Source organism: Orbicella faveolata, unplaced genomic scaffold (genome assembly GCF_042242905.1).
Source record: "Orbicella faveolata isolate gen_17 unplaced genomic scaffold, um_ofav_v1 contig_25, whole genome shotgun sequence".
Classification (NCBI taxonomy): Eukaryota; Metazoa; Cnidaria; class Anthozoa; order Scleractinia; family Merulinidae; genus Orbicella; species Orbicella faveolata.
In genome coordinates this window covers 9,388,647-9,412,603 of record NW_028301553.1, presented here as the reverse complement: position 1 = coordinate 9,412,603, position 23,957 = coordinate 9,388,647, and the positions used below count along the sequence as shown (strand labels likewise).

At 37.9% G+C, this 23,957-nt stretch overlaps 2 protein-coding genes and 1 pseudogene across 3 annotated transcripts in view; all 3 read left to right on the top strand.

The window, feature by feature from the left end:
* Positions 1-2,098: 2,098 nt before the first annotated feature.
* On the top strand, positions 2,099-3,553 carry LOC149108851 (histamine H2 receptor-like; annotated as a pseudogene).
* A 7,218-nt stretch (positions 3,554-10,771) lies between these two features.
* On the top strand, positions 10,772-12,319 carry LOC110044971 (octopamine receptor beta-2R-like). Its single transcript, XM_020750555.2, has one exon. The coding sequence runs from the start codon at positions 10,909-10,911 to the stop codon at positions 11,848-11,850; it is 942 nt and encodes a 313-aa protein (XP_020606214.2). The 5' UTR covers positions 10,772-10,908; the 3' UTR covers positions 11,851-12,319.
* Positions 12,320-17,722: 5,403 nt separating this feature from the next.
* The window catches only part of LOC110045064 (somatostatin receptor type 5-like), a 25,580-nt gene continuing 19,345 nt past the window's right edge, over positions 17,723-23,957 (top strand). For both annotated transcript variants that reach the window (XR_016208327.1, XM_020750656.2), the window contains exon 1: positions 17,723-18,354. The gene's annotated coding sequence lies outside the window, so the exon portion shown is untranslated. The remainder of the gene's footprint in view (positions 18,355-23,957) is intronic.

Here is a 23,957-nt window from a genome sequence, read left to right as displayed (position 1 = left end):
CAGGTGGAAGTAACTCTTTTAATAAAAATGCCCTCAAAATATTGAAAACTTAGATAAAATAAAAATAAAAGCGTCCCAAAAGTTACGCGTGCGCTTACCATACTTGTAGAGCATGGTATAATGGCTGATATACCATAATGGATAACCCAGTGAAAACTCTTGAATTGCATTATCGAATGATCCAGTTTTAATCATTATAAATATACAAGCCAGACCCATAGTGCGTACCTTCAATCTCCCAGGGTATCGAAAGATGGTTTTGTTCGTATCCGGAGAGTTGTAACTATGTCGCATGTCTCTCACCAGTGGAAAAATTAAGGGTGTCAACAAACCCTTTTAATCCCTCAACTTTGTTTCCATCCACCACAAATATATCAAATATGTAGTAGTCAGATTGACGAAGTTCTCAGGGTTCATACAGGCATACGAGTAAGGACAACGGAGGAATTGATTTAGATCATTTGTTAAGTAGAAAACTGGTAAAAACCTGTGCACGTTATGTGGTATCATTTATTTATCTTCTCATGCAGTTATTTGCTACTCGTAAGAGGGACATAGGAAATGGTAATGAGGGGAGGGAGATGGGGGGAGGGGGGATGGGGGGTTTGGGTAATGTCGCATTCCGTCACTTCAACGTGTAATCGCAAGAGAAATACTTTACAGACGGTTCTCATTCAGACCACTAACAGTTTCACTTAATTCTTTTCTACCCGTGCACTCCAAAGGAAAACAGCTGACTGTACGTATTGTGAAGATGACTATATTTCTCTGTTCACGAATTAATTAATTAGAAATTATGTAGAACTCATCGAATCGCACTAAGGAAAGAGTTGTAATCATGTTGCTTCTAGTCCATTACATGTATTATTTGTCATACTGTTGAGCATATATTTGTGTTAATTCCACCATTGTTTCTTTATTATTTTCGTTCCCTGGTAGGTTACCGTACTTGATGTTGAAATCATTAAATGCATTAACAATGACTCGCTGTAAAAGTGTGTCCCTAGTGCAGAAGATAGAGATAGATACTATCGCCAATTTGAAAAGAAAAGCGCCTCCGGTCTTGAACCCTGCGTAGTTTTATTTTGCCACGTTACGAAACTCACGTACAGGTGTAGAAAAATAGACATTACGACAGTTTCTACCCTTAATCTGATTGAGGGAGGTGACAGGAAATCTTTGGGCTTTAAAAACCTTGAAAATCTGTTTCGTTTATCACGTTTGGGTTTGTTTGTTCCACCATTATCTCCCTGCAAAGAACCTGCATGTTCGCAGGCTGAGGTGACTCATACTAAAAAGAAATTTAAAAAAAACAAAACAAAACAAAAAAAGAAAAGAAAAGAAACGCGATAACGAGCGTAAACCGGGTGTAGCCGGAGAGAAATTGTTAGAAGAGATGGCCACAGGGCACATTTTAGATCAATTGAAATTTGCATCTTGCACCTGATTTGTAAGTTATTGATAAACGAGGAATGGGTTTCCGTTTTAAAATCCAATTAAAATGGTCAAATATTGTGAGTTTCATCTGGAAAGGGCTCAGAAAATTGTTTGAATATGAAGCCAGGGTGAACATTTGAAAATGACAGCGGCCGGTTGTGAGCATAATAGAACACCTGACAAGTGATGGGTAGGGTGTTCCGTTCTATTTGTCAGAAGTTTACTTACTAAAAGGCTATGTTTTGTACATTCAAATCGATTTAACGAACCTCTAGATAACAAGGTCCTCGGTACTGACAAACGCTTTTCCTGGCCCCAGTAATATTAAAATAAATGAAAAAGAACCTCGATACAAAGAAACCTCGTTATAGCGAAATATTTTGCCAGTTGTTATATCCAGGTTCTACTGTAGATGGTTTTTAATCAAAGACCCCAGGCCTTTTTTTAAACAATGGAATATATAGCAAAGATATCAGTGACGTCACCTATTGTTATTAACATGCCAACCAGAGAACTATTGGCTGGTGAAACAAAAAATTCTTTTGTTTAACGCTTCTAACATTTAAATAACAAAAACAATGTTTGTCAACAAACATCTTCGCTATTAGTTACGAGCTTAACTTGGTCGACATCCCCTACAGCAGTAGCCTGGGAACGCAGACGTATTTCCGGCTGTCGCTTGCCTCCGCCGAAAAATAACGTCTGCGAACCCGAGCCAGGAAACGATTTCTGTGACCAAGGAATTCTAAGCCAATCACAGTTTAGCTCAAATAGCCCTAAAACTACTGCGCGAGGTATTCGCTGCGAGGAGCTCTCGAGTTTCATTCTATAATGGAATCTGATTGGCCAAAGAGAAAGCAAAAGTCATTACGTCACAGAAATCGTTTCCTGGCTCGGGTTCGCAGGCGTTATTTTCGGCGGAGACAAGGGACAGCCGGAAATACGTCTGCGTTCGCAGGCTACTACAGCAGCTGTTCAATCAATTTAGTTCATAAATTACGTAGACTGCCAGTTCACGGCAAACGAACACTACACTTTTGCCTTGCGATCGTAAACAGCGTGCGGGAAAATAGGTAGGAAAAAAAGAAAACCCCATATACGAAGAGCTAAGTAAACAGCAGACAATATGACTCAGAACCTTGAAGATAGAAACACAGCGACTGTGGTTTCAGAGATTGTCATATTGTCGCTGATGATGATTCTCTCACTCGTTGGAAATCTCCTGGTCTGCCTTGCTGTGTACAGAAACCCAAGGCTACGCTGTCCAAGTAACTACTACATCATCTCCTTGGCTTTGAGCGATATTCTACAAGCTCTGTGCACAATGACACTGTCTATTGTTTATTCAGCCGCCGGCGGATGGCCGTTTGGGACTTCTCTGTGCTATTTCTCTGCCACTGTGAAGTATTCCCTAGCGAAAATCTCCATATACACTATGGTGCTCATGGCAATCAACAGATATTACAAAATAGTCAAGCCAGGCAAGTACCAAACTACTTTCAAAAAGAGATTCATCGTCATAACAGCATCACTCGTGTGAGTTATTTTCACCACGTACACCATTATCGCAGTATTTGTCATCGGTTCCGATGCCAAAGAAAACCAAGGTTTCGCTCTATGCCTTATACAATTCAGTCAATTCGCTATCCCCATTTTGACCCTCCTTATGTATTTGCCATATTTTCCTATTATGTTTTGTTACTGGAAAATTTACAGAGCTGTCCAGGTGCACAGTGCAAATGTTTCATGGCAGAGTTCCAATGTGGAAGATGTCAAGGTTAGCAAAACGCTGTTTGCCACCGTTGTCGGCTTTGTCAGTCTTTGGATGCCAGCTAATTGGATTTACTTATCCTCTGTATTGTCCCCTCTCCCACGCGAGCTCGCGCTTTTTGCAACCGTACCAATGTTCTCCAGGAGTTTTGTCAACCCTTTCATTTATGGTTTCATGAATCGCGCATTCACAAACGAGTTCAAGAAATATTTGGTGATGAAGAAGTCGCACTCGATAGATGCGGAATAAAGTTCAAAAAGGGAGGTCTCTCTCGTTAATTCAAAAACTGTATTGTCCTCAAAAAACAAGACGAATTTAACGTGCTTTAGTAGCTCCATCCCTTAAATGGCAGGTTTACTTCAGATATGATACTTAAAGGAATATGGAAAGTTTAGCCTAAATTTTTCAAGTTCGTCGTATATAATCCGTGTTAAAGTGCCCCTATGATCAATTTCTCGATATACATTTTTTTACATTTTCGTACACAATAGGTCTTGCCTAGATATCTTGCCCAGTGTCAGTCTATTACGAACATCATCCTCGGAGACCCAGGGGCAGTTAATCAGGGCGCGAGGAAAATAAATCGGCGCGACGAAAGGTTTCACGAAAGTTTACAAGGACGTGCGAAAGGGAACCGACTCTTACCAGACCATTTCCAAAAACGGCTCGAGGAATGGTGGCTCCTTATTGGGCAGAAAAATCCTTTGTATTATTCTGCCCAATCGGCGAACAGCAGTTTCTGAGGTACTCTGGTGTGTTCTTACACGGTCTTTGTTGCATCGGCCAAACTTTTCTGGATCGTACTTGCGAGGAAAACTTTCATTTTGATTTACTTCACTGAGAGAGCCATAGAAATTTGGGAAATCATTTCGGTTGTTAGCAAGAAAGATACTCTAGGATTCGCCGGGAAAATTTTCGTTTCGACCGATCAAAGGAATCGTAAAATAGTGGGTTGTTTATTGGCGAGTCGATTTTAGCTTCTTTCATTTCTCCGGTTAATTGACACTTTCCCGCACTACGTCCATTTATTTTGGTACACGAGCACTAGATCTTTCCGAGGAGTCGACAGAGAATTCCACCGTACTATGCGGTTGAAGTGAATAGGACAATCACATGACTTTTGGAGGGCATATAGTTTATTTGTGGCCCGAGTAGCATCATTTGCGCCCGAGCGCGAAGCGCAAGGGCGCAAATGATGCTACGAGGGACACAAATAAACTATATGACCGACAAAAGTCATGCGATTATCATTATTATCAATACACAAGGCCAAATCGTACAAATTCATTTAATAAGAAAAAAATGTTTAACAGAGATGTAGCATGAAACTATGGTATGGAAAGTTGTTGCTACAATACGAACAGCTAAACAAGAGCCAAATAAAATTCCTTTTTGTTTACAATAAAATGTCAAATATAATCTAGTTTTAAAAAGATTGGTAACAATGATTAGCAAAAAGACAGTTTACATTTAAAAAAATGATAGTCTTCCCGTTCACAGGCAATGGACTCAGACTGTCTTTGCTAATTTCATCAAATAAGTTACAGCTTTTAGTCGCTATCATCGCTCTCGATTATTTGGCGGCGTTTGCGGGTTGATGGCGACGGTTCTTCATACTTTCCGTGATAAATGTTCATTGTTCCAATCTGAATATGTTGGGTGCAATTTTGGTACGGCTGTGCCAAGGAAATAAATTGGTTTTGGAGAAGAGACTGTGGGTTTAAGTTTGAGCTAGGACCGGCTGACGGGCCCGCGACATTTTGCCTTGTGATTCCTGAAGCTTCTTGCTGAACAGCGAGTTGTGGCTGAAATGTGTCACTTAAAATCTTTGAACACTCTCTTTTTTGTGCACATGTTGTCTCGCTGAAGTAGTGGGAAAGGCTCCGTTCATCTTTGTGCTTTGTGATTGCACAGATTTTCCTTGCGTCCACACCGCGCTGGAACAAAGAAGTGACAGTCGATGCACGAATGCAGTGATTCGTGTACCGCTCCGATAACTCTGCTTTGATGGAAATCCTTTCCATCATCTTGCTGATAGTATTTTTTCCCATAGGCTCATTTCTATACCAGTGTCGGGTGCTTGCAAAGTTTACATTCTTGGTGGTAGCTTTGCTTGGAGTCTGAAACAGTGCCTTACAGTCGGGATGAGTCTTGCCGAGGTAAAATTCAAACGCAGCCACTGGATCAAGTGCAGTTGAAGTTTCGTACATACGAACATCCGAGTATGACTGCTCAGACTGTTTAGCGCCTCCTTGGTAATTTTTAGTTTGTTCAGTAAGTTTTTCGGTGATGTAACGGGCTCCAGTGTCATCAGTTTTTATTTCAAATGACTGCCTTGTAAGCTCCCGCCATCCCTCTCTGCCGCGGCGAGCAAAATGAAAACACAACGAAAACCAAATAAACTCAACTAACTTCTCCGCATCTTTCCAAACGCCGTCCGTGTTCTGCCCTTCCATGAAGTATCGATTCAATTTCTGCATGTCTCCTGACTGAATGGATGATTTGTGTTTTGGTTTCGCATTGTTTTCTTTCGTAAATAGCTTGGCCTTCGCTTCAAACATTTTGTTGGCAGACATAAATTCGCTGTCTTGCAAAATGTTTATGTTTCGGCTGAGTGGAGCACAGGTTAGATGGCGATGAATGGCCGCTCTAATTCCAGTCAATGCACTTGGAGTTAATGCTTGGCCTTTCTCTGTTTTCACTTCAGCGAAGAACTTTCGCAGAATTTCACTCAAGTCCGTTGCACTTACTGTTTTGAGATCCACTGTAATTTTTCTTTTCTCACACCATTTCTCGAACTTTTTTACTCCCCACTCAGTTGCTCTCTTGGTGTTTTTCGCTTGAGCTTTTTGCTCAATCTCATCCAGTTGCTCGTTGTCTAAGTCCGAGTTTTGACTAGAAAAAAGCTGAAAATTTGGGAGTTCTTCCATTTTAAAATGAAATTTCCAAACGGCAAACGTTCACTACGCAAGCTGTTCGCACCTGAATGGTTTTCCCGCGTCAATAAACGTAACCTGATTGGTTAATATTCATCGGATGATGAACCGAGAACCAATCAGCTGCAGGGCCGTTAATACATTAACGGCCCGCTAGGAGTCATTTGCGGCCCGCAAAGCGCGTGTTTTCAAGAGGGCGGTCTTCAATTTGGCCGCGTATATTGATAATAATTGTCAATCGATTGTAGGCAAGTTCAGGATTTATCGCTATTACATACCGACATTGCCTCTCCAAATGCTACCACCTTGGAATCACAAACAAGAAAAATGATCGTATTATTTAGTGCCGACAGGGAAATATGTTTGTGTTTAGCAAACGTTTATCACTGACATGAAAACAGACTATGGCCTCTTCTGGGGCAGCCAATGAGGCAATTTTTTAGCATTAATCTGAGTAAAAAATAGCAAATAAACTCTTTTGTACATTGTAAAGCATTATTTTCAGTTTTGGTTGAGAATTGGAGAAAATGACGTTATTTACTCAAAAATACCACACGGGTTGAAATTATAACAACAATTAGTACAGAAATTCGCATGAAGAATGACAAAAACTTTGGCTCATATATTCATGCAATTTGCTACATTAATTGTTATTATAATTTCCACCTGTGCGGTATTTTTGAGAAAATGACGTCATTTTCTCAAACTCTCAACCAAGACTTGGAACAAGGAAAATTGATGGCGGCCGTAAATTCTCGGAAATAGAGGTCCAAAAATCGCAAGTTTTAATCTTCGTGATAGATTGAAATTTGGCAAAATATCTAGGAAAGACCTATTGGGTACGAAAATGTCAAAAAATGGATATCGAGAATTTCATCATAGTGGCACTTTAGTCTTTTCCATCCTTAACCATCCTTGTTCCTTAATGGTTAATTATTAGCTCTTTAGTATTTTTGTATGTTTGTAAACTACTATTGTCATGTTTCCTTTTTTAAAGGTAATTTTGAATGCGACCAAAGTTAGCTAAAAATGCTGTGACTAAGTTCTCTTTTAATTGCAGAAATAGTTTGAGCTTTTAATTTGATAATATTGCATGTCAAATTTCCCTGTGTTAGTTTTTACCTAAACCACGAGGACAAAATATTTAGAAAATGGGCCAGCACGAAGGTGAAGGTAGTGCATAATATGTATTTTTCCCTCAGCGTTTCCTTCTCATGTCAGGCCGGGCCGGCTGGAAATTATGACTTACAAATTTGTGAACAAAGGAACGTTTACGTTGAGGTAATAAGGAAATTGTATTATTTTTCTATTATCATGAAATTTCCCTTCGGCATCATATCGTGCCATTACCGACCACGGTTATAATGACCAAAACGTTTGTATTCTAAGCAAGAAAATTAATTGAAACTGAAAATTACTTACTTACTTTTTCTTACTCTTTGTTTTCTTTTCCTGCTATTTTCCACCGGAATGAAGTCGAGTACTTAGACATAGACAATTCTTAACATTTGTTGCTGTTGTTTTCCTTTTTTCATTTTATTCGTCGCTGCTGTGCCTAACAAATCTTAAAATGTTGTTAGATTATGCTAATCTAACTGGAAGTCATGGGGGCGTAACTCGACTTTTAGTTTTACAAAATGACAATAACACATTGCTGCATGAACGAAATGAAGTAGATTAAGATCGTTTCCTGAAAGCTGACATAGACATCGATATCACCTATACCAATATAATAACAATTTCAATCCTGAATTATCACGAAAATTATATGTAGATGAAGCTGATATACTCTATGCCGGTAGCTCCCGGCACTTTTTTTAGGATCAGCTGTACCTTGAGATACAATATTCTTTTTAAGTGTAATTTGAATCCCTTCAAATACAAAGCCTGAGGGACAACTGTTAAAAACAATTAATGGTGCAGTAGTCTGAAATAAGCTAAATATAAAAGTATGCCCAATTACTTATTTCGAAATATTGTTAATAGTACAAAACAATACTAAAAAGTTGCTTCAATCAAATTGATCTTTCCCATGACCAAAAATGTTACGGTTATAGAAGCTGTATACAACATGTATGCAATCTCCATGAAACACTGACTCATGGAGCACTAATTTGAAATTAGCTGAATATACAAGTGTGTCCAATTACTTATTTCGACAAATTCTTAATAGTACAAAGCAACAAAAGTTGCTTCAAGCAAATTGATTTTTACCATGAAGCTGTATGCAGCATGCATGCAAGCCCATACCATGAAACCATTCATGGAGGAGTAATTCGATAGTTAGCTAAATATATAAGTGTGCCCGATTACTTATTTCGACATATTATCAATAGCACAAAGCAATGAAAATTGCTTCAAGCAAATTGATGTTTTTCCATGAAGCTGTATACAGCACGCATGCAAACCCATGAAACAATTCATGGAGGAGTAATTTGAAAATTAGCTAAATATGTAAGTGTGCCCCATTACTTATTTCGACATATTATTAATAACACAAAGCGATAAAAGTTGCTTCAAGCAATTTGATTTTTTCCATGAAGCTGTATGCAGCATGCATGCAAGCCCATGAAACAATTCATAGAGGAGTAATTTGAAAATTAGCTAGATATGTAAGTGTGCCCCATTACTTATTTCGACATATTATTAATAGCACAAAGCGATAAAAGTTGCCTCGAGCAAATTGACTTTTCCCATGCCCAAAATAGGTTAAAGTACTAGAGGCTGTATGCAACATGCATGTAAGCTCCGTGAAACAATTCATGGAGCACTAATTTGAAATTAGCTAAATATAGAAGTGTGCCTAATTTCTTAGTTCGAAATATTGCTGATAGTAGGTACAAAGCAGCAAAAGTAGCTTCAAGCAAATTGATCATATCCATAACCAAAATCATCATGGAAATAGCAGCTGTAAATTAGCGCACGAAATAGTTAATATCTATCTTGCTGTAGATGTATTAGATATGAAACACAACTTGTATATGATAGCTTCTTATAAAAAGAATGATATCCATGGAGGATCTCGAGATCTCTTGTGATACTTGTATGTAAAGTAAGGTAATGAAATGTAATTCTTTATTTATCGTGCCAACTCCGCTTAGCTGAAAAGCTACTTCGCGGAAATCCACTCTCAAAATAACATTAACGTACATTAATTAATAAACAAGTAAACAAAAGAAAATACAAACTAGTTATAATGTTATAAGTACAATAAAATTAAAATGATTATTTACAAATAGAGATATAAAACTATAGCATTGTCAATTAAATAAGAAAATTTATGAATTAAGAATTTAATAAACTTGTAGTTTTGCCTTGACCTGAGCTTGCCTTGTTCTTGTACATTGTATGCAAAAATAAGTACGACAGTGTCGCTTAGCGTACTCAATTATAGATTGTTGTCCTTAAAGTTTCAGCTACAAATAAATGGCGTTGCTGAATTGAACTGAGTACTGTCTACTGTAAACAAGACAGTTATACGAAACGTACGCACATCTAAACACTGCAGTTTCTCTACGAATCTTTTTTGGAAACCTTTAAAAGAGGGCCTCAATGGGTGGGGAGAGGGGGGGGGGGGGGCGGGGAGCAGCTTGACGGTTGACGATTAAAGTTTTCCGATCTTGACGGTTGACAGCAACTTGTTCCCAGTGCTTTTCCTTAGAGATTGGGAATCTCTAAGGGAAAAGTCCTGGGCACTAGGTTGCTGTCAGAATTAAATGTTTTTTTTCACCTTTCGCTTGGGCGTGATCAAAATGCCCTTAGGAGTTAAAACTATGAGCGAGTTTGATCAAAGGTATTGCTATGGTTGCATATTTTTCATTAAGTGGATTGTTTCCTTATCTTGTACTAAAGCTCTTTATTATGAGCTTTGGTCAAGAGATACAACACGTTTTTAGTTTAAGTTTTGAGTCGAAATATAAGAATAGTGTATGACAGACAATATATAGGTGTTCTCCCGGGCTTCTGAAAAAAATGTTGAAATGCTTTTTTTTTGTTTCGACGAGTGAACTTTATTCATTTGTTAGTAAAGAAAACGTTATTGATATATGTCATCTCTTAAATTAAAACTTGGTATAGAAACAAAGGAAAATAAGACAAACAAAATAAGGTAAACATGCACAAATGAGCTTTTTCCATTCAGTAGTGAATGCTCTCAGAAATTACAGTATGTAAATGTAGGGGGTTGAAGGAAACCCTCAGGGCAATAAGTTCTTAAATTAAAAAGAAAAAAGGGAGCTGGGCGAATGACAAAGACGTTACTCCAGCCATGAATAATATATGAAAATGTATATTTCTTGTAGCCTACATGTAGCCACCTGCCCGAGAGCTGACGAAGGCTACATTACTTGTAAAATGAACATGAACGCTACCAGTTTGTAACTATATCACGAACACCGCAGAAATGGTTACGTTTAACGTTCTCACTAGTATTTAAATTTAAATTTAAAGTTTTCTATTAATACTGATGTACTTAATTAAATTGAGGTTTTCCTAACTTATTGTTAAGCTTTATTCAGACCACGCAAACACCTGCTTTTCAAGCACTTATATTAAGTTCTAGGCTTCCTATTTAAGCCTTGATTGGGCTGCCTTGCTATGTGTCGTTTCTTGTGGAAAGTTAGCTAGCTGTAACTCAATCTCAACATGAGCGTCGCCAATGGAAGGTTCAAACGAACAGGTTCAATAGTCTAACGGCCAAAGGAAAACTTAACAAGTTAAATTAAATGCTCTTTTTGAAGTAAGGAGATTAAAAACACATTACCAATGGATCACGAAAACGAACGCTTTGGATATTTATGGCAAATACTAAATCAACGACAAAAGGCGACGGTGGTTTTGGAAACCATTATATTCTCTTTGGTGATGTTTCTTTCGCTTTTTGGAAATCTCCTTGTCTGCTCTGCTGTATACAGAAACCCTAGACTACGCCAGCCAAGCAACTACTACATCATCTTCTTGGCTCTAAGTGACATTCTGCAAGCTCTCTTCACGATGCCGCTATCAGTTGGGATGCTAGCCACAAGTAACTGGCGATATGGGATTCCCACTTGTTATTTCATGGTCATTTCCATGTTGTCCCTGGCGCCGGCCTCTATTTTTACCATGACACTCATGGCATTGGACAGATATTACAAAATAGTGAACCCAATTAAGTATCAAAACATTTTTACAAAAAAGTTCATCATTGTAACTGGAGCACTCGCCTGGATTGCACCCATTTTGAACTCCATCCTCACAGTATTTGCTTTCGGCTTCGGCGTCAGTCCCCATCCAGGTCTTGCCATTTGCAAGATAGAGCTTAAAAAGTTCTATTTCCCAATTCTGATCATTTTTCAGAACTCGCCATTTTTTGTCATCACGTTCTGTTACTGGAAAATTTATAAAGTTGTTAAAATGCACAATGCCGATGTTTCGTGGCAGAATTTGAATGCAGAAGAAGTCAACATCAGCAAAACTCTTTTCGCCTCCGTTTTCAGTTTTGTTCTTCTTTGGGTTCCAGCTAATACTATATTGCTTCCTTCCTATTTAATGTCGGGTAGTTTTAATTCTCCTCGGGTAATTTCACTCATTGGAACACTCCTAGTTTTTACATCAAGTTGCTTAAATCCCTTCATTTATAGTTTCATGAATCGTTCCTTCAGAAGTGAGTTCAAGAAGTGCTTGATACCAAGAAAGCCTCAATCAGTGGGCACAGATTCCAATTAGTCACAACCTAAAAAACTTTCTGATCAACGGGCCGCGGGTTTGTTCGTTTTAATTTATTTATTAATCAGTTAATTTTTTTATTTCGAGATTTAAGGTAATCTTTTTTTCACTCGCTCTTTGGTAGATGTTAATGTTATTAATGGGAAAAATGACACTGTGGAAGCCAGGGGAAATAAGTATAGATAAATTCCAGAAAATTGCCATCATGATGTTTCAACAAAGTTAATTTCCAATTCCATGAACAGCCAAGAGTAGAGTACGGAAAGGAATGAGTTTTCTCCACATTAAAGATAAAAGAAAAAAACAGAAGACTTCAGCCCAAGTCTTAAATTAAGCTCCAGAGTCAGCGTGATCGGTTTCCATCTATGCACTATATGATTTTGGGGAAAAAATGGATGTTTAACATCTTTCAATGAATATTGTTTTAAGTCGAGTTCTATTGTAAAAAAGCACCATACAGGCCACCTCTCCAGTATAATCAATTGTACTCTACCAACTTTTAATTTAATCCATCAACCTTACTCCACAGACTGCATTTTAATTATTCTCTTGTTTAATTTATTTTGATAAATCGTATGCTGCATGCATTTTCTATATTGACCGTCTTTATTTAGATTATCATTGCGGTCTCTGTAAAGACAGTTTCTTCTCAAAGTCATTAATAATTCATCAAGTTAAAACAAAGAAAATCACAACCGTGAAGGAAGTTTGGATACCCGGTCTTAATTAGCATAGATTTTGACGATTTTACTTCTCTCTTTACTCGTTAGTTTTTGTTTCGATTGAGAAGATGTAGCAAACACTCGAGACAGTGTTTCATCGGCTATCCAAACACCTCGAATTTCGAATTTCAGCTCTCTTCTCGGGTTTTGGATATCCTGATGAAACACTCTTTCTCGCGTTTGATATATTACTTATGACTTTTGGATTCATTCCAGAGGGAGTGAAGATAAATTCATAACATAGTGTTATGGCCTTGGAACACATGTCAGTGGGTGCACTTGCTATCAAACATATACGTTATAGTTTTGCCACAGGGGGAGTCTTATTTATTACATTGCCACTTGCGAGCAACGATTACTACTTGTATTGCGACAAGTGCCGGATTTGTCTCAATTAATTTATTTTCATTGACTGGAGGAGCAGAAAAAGCAAAAGTACCTAGACAAACTTAAGCTACCAATTATTGAATCACATGCCTTGTTGTCTCCTTGGCAATAAAATGCAAAGCTAAACGCGCAGATGCGCAAAAAAAGGAAGACAAAAGGGGAAAAAAGGAAGCACAAATAAGCACACTAAGAGAAGTAAAATATACTTATACCAGGAAAAATGACTTAAATTTAAGAGTGAACGCAGCAATCCTAGAGGCATTTTGAATTTCAGTGCTGATAGAATTAGGTAATTCCGTGAGGGAGATGCATAAATATATGTTATTGGCCGACTGGGAGGTCCATATAGGGAAAAACTGTGACCGAGGTCTTGAAAATGCTGCCCGAGGCCACAGTTTTTCACTATATGGCCCGACCCCAAACCGGACAATAACATGTTTATCTTTTGTTCTTGCGGTAAATTTGCTTACAAGTGGGTTTGTTTACGCAACTTTGTCATTAAATTGGCTTACGCGCCGTGCACAAACCAATCCTAAAAAATCTAACTAGCGAACGAGCGAGTAACTCAGATACTAGACAAGGTGAGATGTATTAAAGAACAGATTTATTTCGAACTACTTTATGTTAGTGGCAGTTAGCTCACCAGTTAAGTTTTCCGAAACTGTTTTTCAGGTGTGAAATTTCGTGAAAAGATTGAAGTTGTACTACAATATCAATTTCTGTCAGTCGTTGCGAATCACTCGAAATCAGAGTTTTCTAACGTAAATTGAGTAGCAGATAGCGAGGAAAGTCGTAAAGTGCATTCCACAGAAATTCTCTCAAATACAGCAACGATCAGAGAGGTAAACTCGACTGAAATTGAGTCATTTTTTAATTAAAATTGTATAGAGAGAGACACGCAGGATTACGCGCCATTACAGCGTCGAGCTACAAACAGCCAAACAAACTCGCACAACTTCAAAAAACTCAATCGAAGTTACTTACAGTGACTTTCCTTGCCATTTAAAGGTGAATAGAGATAAACTTGCGTTGATTAATCGTCGATGGAAGTGTAAAAAGGGCGAAAAATTGACGATTACCACTAATTCGTTCACGAAAATAGATCAACACGACGGATTCCGCCCGCTGTGGCGGTCCGGATGAGAAAATTCCGCCCGCTCCCGGAACCAATCAGATTGCAGGATTTGTTGAATTGCGCCCGCTCACGAGCTGAGAAAAAGATAAAAGCGTACTTACGATACAACATAATGTCAAGTTATTGTCTTAATACGCTGCTCAAATATATTATTTAGAAAGATAAAGTTAAATTCTCAAGATGTAATTATTAAAGGTGTAACAGTGAGAAAAATCCCTTGTCTGAGCATTTGTCGTTGTGATTTGTTCAGATGTATCAGATGGGTTTTGATAACTTGTTTTTGTTCATTGGTAAACCTGCGGCATCTACTTCCAGGGATACCTGTACTCACTTCGTCCTCAATTTCCATCGAATCCATTGCTTCAATAAGAAGGCAATCCTCACATTCACATTTGAGTTTCAGTTTCCCTCTGCATCAGCCTCTCCATCCAGATAATTCAAAAGCAAGACACGACGACACTCTGCAGTGTTTGTAGCATACAGTTTCATCTTTTGAAGTTCACAAATTTCAGATTGGTACTTAGACCGTTTTTTTGTTAAACTTTGAAAGGCAGATTCCAAATTCGTTGTTGGAATAAAAAAAGCTTTACCTGGGCTCGACGGCCATTCCTCCCACACCTACCGGTATCTTGCCCATAGTTTAACAGAGTGCATGGGGATAGAGAATGAATAACTTTACACACATCGGGACAATTTATGCTTATGCCAAAGGCTACTGTTGCTAACACTACTCGAAGTTCACTCTCCAAAGAACAGAACTGCGTGACGATTGATTTCTTACTGATCTCATCTGTGATGTTGGTAAACATATTAATCAGACTGTGATTTCCAAGTTTTTGTAAAAACATTCGTAAATCATTGCACAGTCATTTCGCAGAAAACAAAACACAATTACTTTGGAGGCTTTTTACCCATTGTTCTTAAGGTCAGAAATAACTTCACCAAATGTATGATGCATCGGTTGTTCTCTCTTTTCAACTTCCTCATCAGGCACAGTTTCCATTTTTTTCTACTGTGTACATGCTATTTGGCCTGTTGCTGGTTGCCTTTACTGTAATAAATTTATGCATTTCAAGGATTTTGAGTAATTTCTTTGACCATGGCAAGAGTGGCTGTGCCAGTGAGTGCCATGAATGGGACACCATGCATAAGAAAAGCTCGAACTTCGTTCAGTTCCCTGTACTCATTTCGAAACTTCTTTCCCCTAGTTTTGCAAAGAGTTAGTGTTAGGAAACAGTATGTTAGAGGGTTAAATTGATATGTAACATGGTTATGAATACAGATGATAACAAAGAGTTAATATTTAAATAGGATATAATAATGTCAGTATATGTTACATGGTTATGAATCAGGTAAATAACAAAGAAATAATATGTCGATAGCAGATATTAGTATTAGAGTAACAAATGTCATGCAAACATTGAAGTGAAAGATGATACAGGTGAATATGTTATACAAGAATAACAGTTACAGCAATGAAACAGTATATCAGTGTTATATGATGTGCATTTCTTGAAATAGAATATCAGTGTTACATGATGTGCATTTCTTGAAATCAGATTACTTCAGCCGTTTAGTATATTTCACAAAATGCAGAAACATGAGCTGAAAGTAATTTTGAAATAGAAAACTATGCAATGTATTCACGACTTCTTCATAGTTTCCTTTGATTTTCTTTCCATGTTATTATTTGCTACTCGCAAGAGGCGCATAGGAATTGGTAATGGGGGAAGGGGGCGGGGGTTTGGGTTATGTCAGCTTCTGTTTTTCAATGTGGGTGTAGTCACAAGAAAAATAGTTAACAAACGGTTCTCATTCAGACCATTTACAGTTAGACTTTTTTTTTTTACCCGTGCACTCGTAAGGGGAACACTTGACTGTACCATTCATTTGAAAATGTGTTCCTCCTACAGGTTTATTTTCATGCGAGTCAAACTCATTTTCACATGAAAGGTTTTGCCCAATGACTCATTTTAAAACAGAGGCACAGGGTAACTAGGAAATGGCCTTCTGCAATCAAGCTTTGGCAGTCGTCACGGCGCCATTGTTTTTAATAATAATGAAGGCATTTTGTTCGTTGCTTAACATTAATTCGTTGACAATTCATGGATACCCTCAACGCTTGAAGTTCGCAATCTGATATAAATACACCTGTTTCGGAGGCGACATTGCGGTACAAACCTTGCACATAAGAAGTAGAATAAGTGAATTTAAAATAATAAAATACCATAGTGTAACTACGATACCATATTCAAAAACAAAAAATAAGAAGAAAAAAAGAGACGACAGGAAGAAAAAATGCTGACATTTGCTGTGATTTGAAATAAAATCTATCGTAACTTTATATAATTTTCATTTTACTTGCATCGAATTTTTTTTATCCCAATAGTGATCAACTGGTAGTTTCTCCTCTCATCAATATAAATCCGTAGATTGTCAAGTAGAAGCAGAGAGCCAGGAGAATGAAGATAATGAGAAACCAAGGTATATTTGCCGACTCTCTCAGCTGTAAGCTTTCCTTGAGGTATTGAAAACGCAGGGAAAAAAAGGAACACACTCCAGTGCATTTATTTTATCTTTTTTTTTTATTCTATAGTCACGGCAGACTGAATAAACATATTTTTTCTTCTGAATCACAAAATTTTAATTACGAACATTAAAAGGAATAAACATGACAGTCGCATTGAATTAGGTTTCACTCCAGGAGATTGATTTAAATCCAAAGCAACAAAGCATCTTTGACATTTTCCAATTTGCATTGCTTTTATCTTGAAAGCAGCATCTAACCGCGCTCAACAAAGTAACGTATCTTTGCACTATTCTCGACATATTGTCATTTGAATATAGTCTACGTCCTGTGGCTAAGTGTTTTTTAATAATAAAAATTTACATTACAAAACTAAGGTGCCTTTAGCTTAGGCAAAATATATGCAAGTGACAAAAAGCCGCTATTTAAATAACATTTTATCGGCCATGAAAATGTAACTATGCATCGACCTCTTTATTTGTGTGACTTACAGCTAGAAGTTGTAAATTCGATAGAAGCCCGAAGAAAATGTTTTTTCGCGGAGTCTTTTGTTCTCTTCTCCGAGACGAAATCAAAACAGTAGTTATTAATTCATAATAGCGGTTCTCCTTGAAGTTTCAGGCTAGCTGCTTGACATGAAATAAAATAAGTAAATAAAATAGTACAAAATAACACTCATAATAATAATAAAAGACATATTTTAACAATAATATTTATGTCAAGTGATTGTATCAGAGCGCGGTCTTCAACTTCAGTATTTTACCTCTTTTAGACAAAGTTACATATATGCATTCATTAAGGAACATTGAGAAACGCGCAGTTTGGCTTTGTTTGAATACCTGCACCGCATAGGGTTAAACATTCACTAAAAATAACGTGAAAAAAAGAACAACGATTAAAAAACTGAAAAAAACAAGATGAAACGCAATACAATAAAATTGCACCTGCGTTTAACGTCGATCCCTATTTTCTTTATCTTGTTCAAATTTATTCATTCGTGGACTAGACTGTTCTAAACTTAAGTGTTTTCATTTTTTCTATACCATACACTTATTAAAGTAATTCTGCAGAAAACAAAAATAACCTTGAATATCATTTATTTTCAAGACCTTCGAGCGGTCTTGTATGTACGTGCTCTGGGTAATGTCAAGTTGGATTATGTTACAAATACATTTGGCAGAGTAAAGCAGAATTAGCATTCTGTCACCTTGAAGATAAGATCTCGAATTTAAGCATCGAGTCATGTTTCCAGAAACTGCCTCAGAGGGAAGAAATAGGAGTCATCAAGTACATATATTTGAAAGAATGTCGGTGGTTTTGCGCAGAACACTCACTTTCAACTTGATAACTGGACCGACTGTATCGCTCTGAAACACGATCCGCCATTATGCCGGGGCAGGTGCGTGTAGTATCTAATAAACGACTGTACGTTATTTGAAGTAGTCATTGCTCTGTTTGTCAGTTGAAGAAAGCTCGCAACACAGCTTTCCACTGAATCTTTCGCAATAGCACAAAATCGTATCAACTGAGTAAAAGATAAAACTGCTTTTGACACTTATGAACCCTGGTCGATTGGGACTACACGGCATCCCATTCCTCACCATCGCGGTTCACGATGCTAGCACTTGCCGAGGAAGATTTCTGTGGCTCCACGCCAAGCCTTTTCTTGCAAATGTATAACAAAATGGCGGCGAGAAGAAAAACAATAAGTCCAACGAGGCCAAGAATAGCAGGTACGTTCATTGTTTTCCTTTGCACCCTATTGTGACGTCGAACATTCAGTCTTTTTCGCCCTTGCAATGTTCCGTTTTGTCCCTTTAACTTGTTATGGCCCAAACAATCGTTAAGCGTGGTCGATCAAAATTTAACAAAACTGTTCTAGCTCACACTGATGAATCTTTGGCTGTTTAATCATAATGAAACTTGGTAAACCTCGAAGACGAGAGACCAGTAATCAGATTCAAAGGAATTACTTAAATATTTGGGCAAATTTTCAATGAAAAATCTCTGCGTGCTGCTTACGACGTGATGAAATGGAATCTTCCCGGCGTTGCTGCTTGTCTCGTTGTCCCTACAAATGCAAATACCCACAAGAGCAGAAAAGTTGCTTAGTCTTGTATACCTTGGCAATTATTAAAATTACTTATGCGACAGTCGGTTCGTCCTTGTGATAAACAAATGGATTGACATCTTTGAATACCGCATGACACGATTTCTAGGATCGCCTGTCTCTCTTTCGTTTCGTTTTGTTTTGTTTTGTTTTAACTGACAGCTTGTCACTTAAGTATATCAAAGAAATAAACCTTCCTTCTTGACAGCTTTTAAAGCGGTCGCAATATGTATATCATTAAAGTGCCAAAATGAATATGTCTGATTCTTAGTTTTCTCTCCTCCATTGTTTTCGCACGTACAGGAAGTGTTTGCCAATGACCTGATTTGTTTAACTCCAATCTGAAATTCTAAGTAGTGAAATATGGCGCATTCCCAACGAACAATGTTCACCTTACCTTTATTATTTTTTTTTAAAATAAAACTAGCAATTTATAATCTCTTATTTCCTTTCTTTTTACAAGAAATAAAATTTAAAATTCTAATTTACTGTCATGAAATCGTCGTTAAATCTCAACTCCAAACGTATCTCTTAAAAAAAAAATATAACAGAAAGCCTATTGGACGTCGATTTATATGTGAGATGTTACTCGTAGTAGATAAAACTAAAACCAACTGCAACAGCAGTTAGTAAGATGCGTGCACGCATGAGGCTGTGTGGACTTGGTAATAACGCATCGCGACATTTTATTATGGGCCTTCTTGAATTCAAAAGTTTGTTTTCACTAGCGTAATAGGTATAAGCATAAGTAGCACCTTTTCTTAGGAATAGATCTTTTTACCCAGGCAGTGAAGCCTGGGTTTAAATTTCGGCTTTCTTTTTTTCCGCTTTCAGTCACAAATCGCCGTCTGGTCTCTAAAGCGCATGCGCCACTTGTGCATGCGTACAGCACCCGGAAATTACAGAGGTTGTCGTCGAGAAAAGTTAGCACGCATTCCATGATTTCTACGGCGATGAAATCTATGGAGTTCCATCCCCGCCAAAAATCAAAGCTGATCACAACATTCAACTTGACAGTCTAACAATTAACTTGGCAAACATCAACATCATATTTCACTCTTCAACTTTGTACTTTGTATCACAATCATTGAAACTTTAAACATCAACTTTCAAAATGACAGTTCAACGTTCAACTTTATCCGTCAACATTCATGTTAACGTGTCAACAATGATCTTAACACATGGGCTGTCAGCGAAAGATGAAGTTTGAATCTCCAAGTCGAATGTTGAGTCACCAAAGGCGCACCAATCCCGCCAAAATTCAACTTGAGAATTCGACTTTCAAGTTGATAATTCAACATGAAATGTTACGTGTCAATATCCGTATTTAGCAATGAACATTGCTATTGCTGATGACGTAAATATGTTCACCATGACGTAATGTTCAATTTTTCAAAGTTGGTTTCAACCTCGTTCCCAGGGTCCTCTCTCTTCCTCCCTCGAGAATGTACCCTGGTTGCGGGTGGTCACGTGTCTACGTATGCCAACCAAAGCCGCACAGAGGGTGGGTCCTCAACTTAAAGTTAGTCAACACTGTCTAGGGAGGTGAATGTTACGCAGCTATACAGACGTTATTTATTTTGAAAGTGAAGCAAGTTGTTAGTCAGAGATCCTCCCTGACCAATGCTTCGTCGCTATGATCTGAACTTCTATGAGTATGAGATGCTAATTGAGAGGGAACTTTGCTTATTTTTCAATGCTTTTTTTAAAACCGTCAACAACCTGCTTCGGATTAGTTTAATCAGTTTTTCATAGCAAAATAATTAAGTAACCGTCAAATTATCGACGGGATGCATTCAGCTAAATGAGAAGCTAGTTTCTTGGCCGAAAATTGGACTTACCGCTAAAACAGTTTTAAAACGAAAGCCGTTGGATTTTACAAACGCGCGACCGATGTCGCTGTTGTCAAGTTCTTCATAAAATTTCTCACAGCAAGAGAACCGAATGATCGTCAAACTGTCGATTGGATGAATTCAATCAAATTCAAAGCTAGTATCTTGGCCCAACACTGGACTTATCAAACTCTACAAGAAGGCATCAATGTCTCCGTTTTGATTTTGCCGATCGAAAAATATAAGCTTCTTGATTAAGTTATTAGTATTCAGCACTCAGTCGTTGTTGATGTCAAGTTCTTCGTAATTTGTTTTCGCCGCAAGAGAATGGAATGACCGTCAAACTGTCGATGGGAGTAATTCAATGAAATTCAAAACTACCTTTGTGGACGAACAAACAACGTATTTAACTCTAAACGAATGAGTAAATACCTACGTTGTGATTTTGCCTAGTGAAAAATGAAATTAAATTCACCGCGCGGTTCATTAATTGTTGTGGTCGTCATTTTCAAGTTCTTTGTCAATTATTTTCACCACCACAAATTCCAAAGACCGTCCAACTATCGATGGGAAAATTCAGCCAAATGCAGGGCTAACCTTTAAGCCGAACTTTGATGCATTGAACTCCAATATCGAATGTGTCAATCCCTGCGCTGTGAGTTCGGCCGAGGTTACAAATTCCACTCCCTACTAGGCTCAGTAGGTAAGCTCAGTGGAGACAAACTTTAACTGTCCTGCCCCTCCCTCCAATCATTTTTCTGGAATCTGCAAAAAAAAAAAAAAAAAAAATCTAGCAGACACGTGACCAGCCGCAACCAGGGTACATTCTCGAGGGAGGAAGAGAGAGGACCCTGGGAACGAGGTTGAAACCAACTTTGAAAAATTGAACATTACGTTATGGTGAACATATTTACGTCATCAGCAATAGCAAGGTTCATTGCTAAACACGGATATTGACACATAACATTTCATGTTGAATTATCAACTTGAAAGTCGAATTCTCAAGTTGAATTTTGGCGGGAATGGTGCGCTCTTGGTGACTCAACATTCGACTTGGAGATTCAAACTTCATCTTTCGCTGACAGACCATGTGCCAAGATCATTGTTGACATGTTGACATGTTGACATGAATGTTGATGGATAAAGTTGAACGTTGAACTGTCACTTTGAAAGTTGATGTTTGAAGCTTCAATGATTGTGATACGAAGTACAAAGTTGAAGAGTGAAATATGATGTTGATGTTTGCCAAGTTAATTGTTAGACTGTCAAGTTGAATGTTGTGATCAACTTTGATTTTTGGCGGGAATGGAACTCCATAGAAATCACATACAAACGAACACACCGTTCAAGGTAGACCAACACTAAAGGACGTTAAGCGTTTTCGGAACGGGTCGCTGTAAACCTTACGAGAGATCAATTTACAAGCGAACATTTTGAGTGAATCATGAATCATGTTATACCAAAGGAGTCATCAACCGGGGCTATCAACTCTTCAACTTGATAAAAATCATCTTCAGAAGCGTCTTCGTATTTTTAGACGTGATCGGGAACCAAGCAGAATCCCAGCGCGAGCTCAAGAACGTCTTAGCAACAAGAGCAGAAAGGTTAGAGAATTTGTTTACGAATTCATCTGTTCGAGTACACCTAAGTAAGATGCTTTGAGAAACTTCGTAAAGTATAATAAAGATAAAATCGCGATCTAAACGATATTCTCTCGTTATTTGCTTGTAACAGAGTTATGTGTCTTAATGAGAGTGAAACTCATGTAGCGAATTATTGTACATTTAAGCTGAAAGAAACTAATGTTTCTCAGTGACCCCAGCAAAACAATTCTTGGTTTGCACTGTCACGCAATCCTGACGCAATAAAAAATTTATTCGAAAACCATTTAGTGGATAAAATCAAGAAATTGTGATGTTATAGGAGATTAATAAAGATGACACTCCTCGAATTTTTAGGTCTGTGCGTTTTACCGAGCTCAGATATTCGTCGAAATATTTTGCACAAATTCACAGAGACCAGTATGGAACCGCCATGTTGGCGTACCTCCGCGGTGCGCCTACATTGCGGCCGGAAAATATTGTAAACATCTGGAACTTACTTTGGCTATCTAGGCGACTGATTATCTGTACTGAACAAACAAGCATTCACAGAAGCACTTTTCCTAATACTTTAACTTCTAAATGGTCTAAAAATCACGAGACAAGTATATGATTTCGACAACCGCGTTCGTAGATCTATGTCACGCATCGCCATAATAATGAAATTCAAAATGTCTCGCTTGCTTGAGAAACGCAAATAACAACGACAACGGCTAAGGAAAATAGACTGAAACGTTTATAGGTTGATATAAAGACCTAGAATAAGCTATTAATCGATTCCAAGAAATGCAATCAAAAGCAGAATAGCTTAAGCACATCAATTCGATTGAATTTCGTACAACTTCAAATGCAGAACATTTAGCTCAATTGCAATATAACTATTGCTTCTCAGTATAACGACTGCCTGGGTACACGCAGCAAAGCGTCTTGTTAATTTAGCTTCAGCGGTTTGTTTTCCCATGACAGACCACGTGATATTCTCTGGAGAATAGACCATTTTACAGTTGTCTGCTCAGTGACCTGGCCTTTGGATGGCAGCGAGGCTGGAGTTGACCTTGTTTTGATACAGACCTCATTGCTTTTGTTGTGTAAAACAAGTTGTTCTGATGCTAACTAGGTGCATTTACATGACAAAAACAATGAGGTTTGTATCAAAACAAGGTCAACTCCAGCCTCGCTGCCATCCAAAGGCCAGGTCTCTTAGCAGACAACTGTAAAATGGTCTATTGTTCTTTTATCCATCTAAAAAGTATTCATTCATATACACGCAATTATTTGAAAATTTGAAAGCAAGAATTCTCAAGAGTATCATCACATGGTCTGAATGGGGCGACAAACCGCCCAAGCTAAAGAGGTCTATTATTCCTGATCCTGGCGAAAGACGCTAATTTTCAACACTTTGCACTCAAGTTATGCGCTAGTAAAAATCAGTCATAACAGAAATAGAAACTAGTGCAGTTACTTGAAAAGGTTTTCTGGAATAATTCGGAGGTACTTTAATATTTAAAGGATGATTTCCAGTCTTTACGGCGCACTTCCGAGAGTTTGTTTACGTTTTCTGTTTTGATTCGTGTAAGACGTCACAAAATGTAACATTTCGCAACTAGAAACATGAATTAAATTCAAAGTTCCATGTCAACCGCCATTCTGGATGTGAAGCTTTATGCTTCGTTCTGTCCGACATCATGAGATGAAACAATTTAGTAGCTGTAAAACCAAAGAAACTGTTGAAAAAGAATTTAAAATGTTTTGAAGAAAAGGTATGTGATTCGTAACGAATAACATCGATTCGC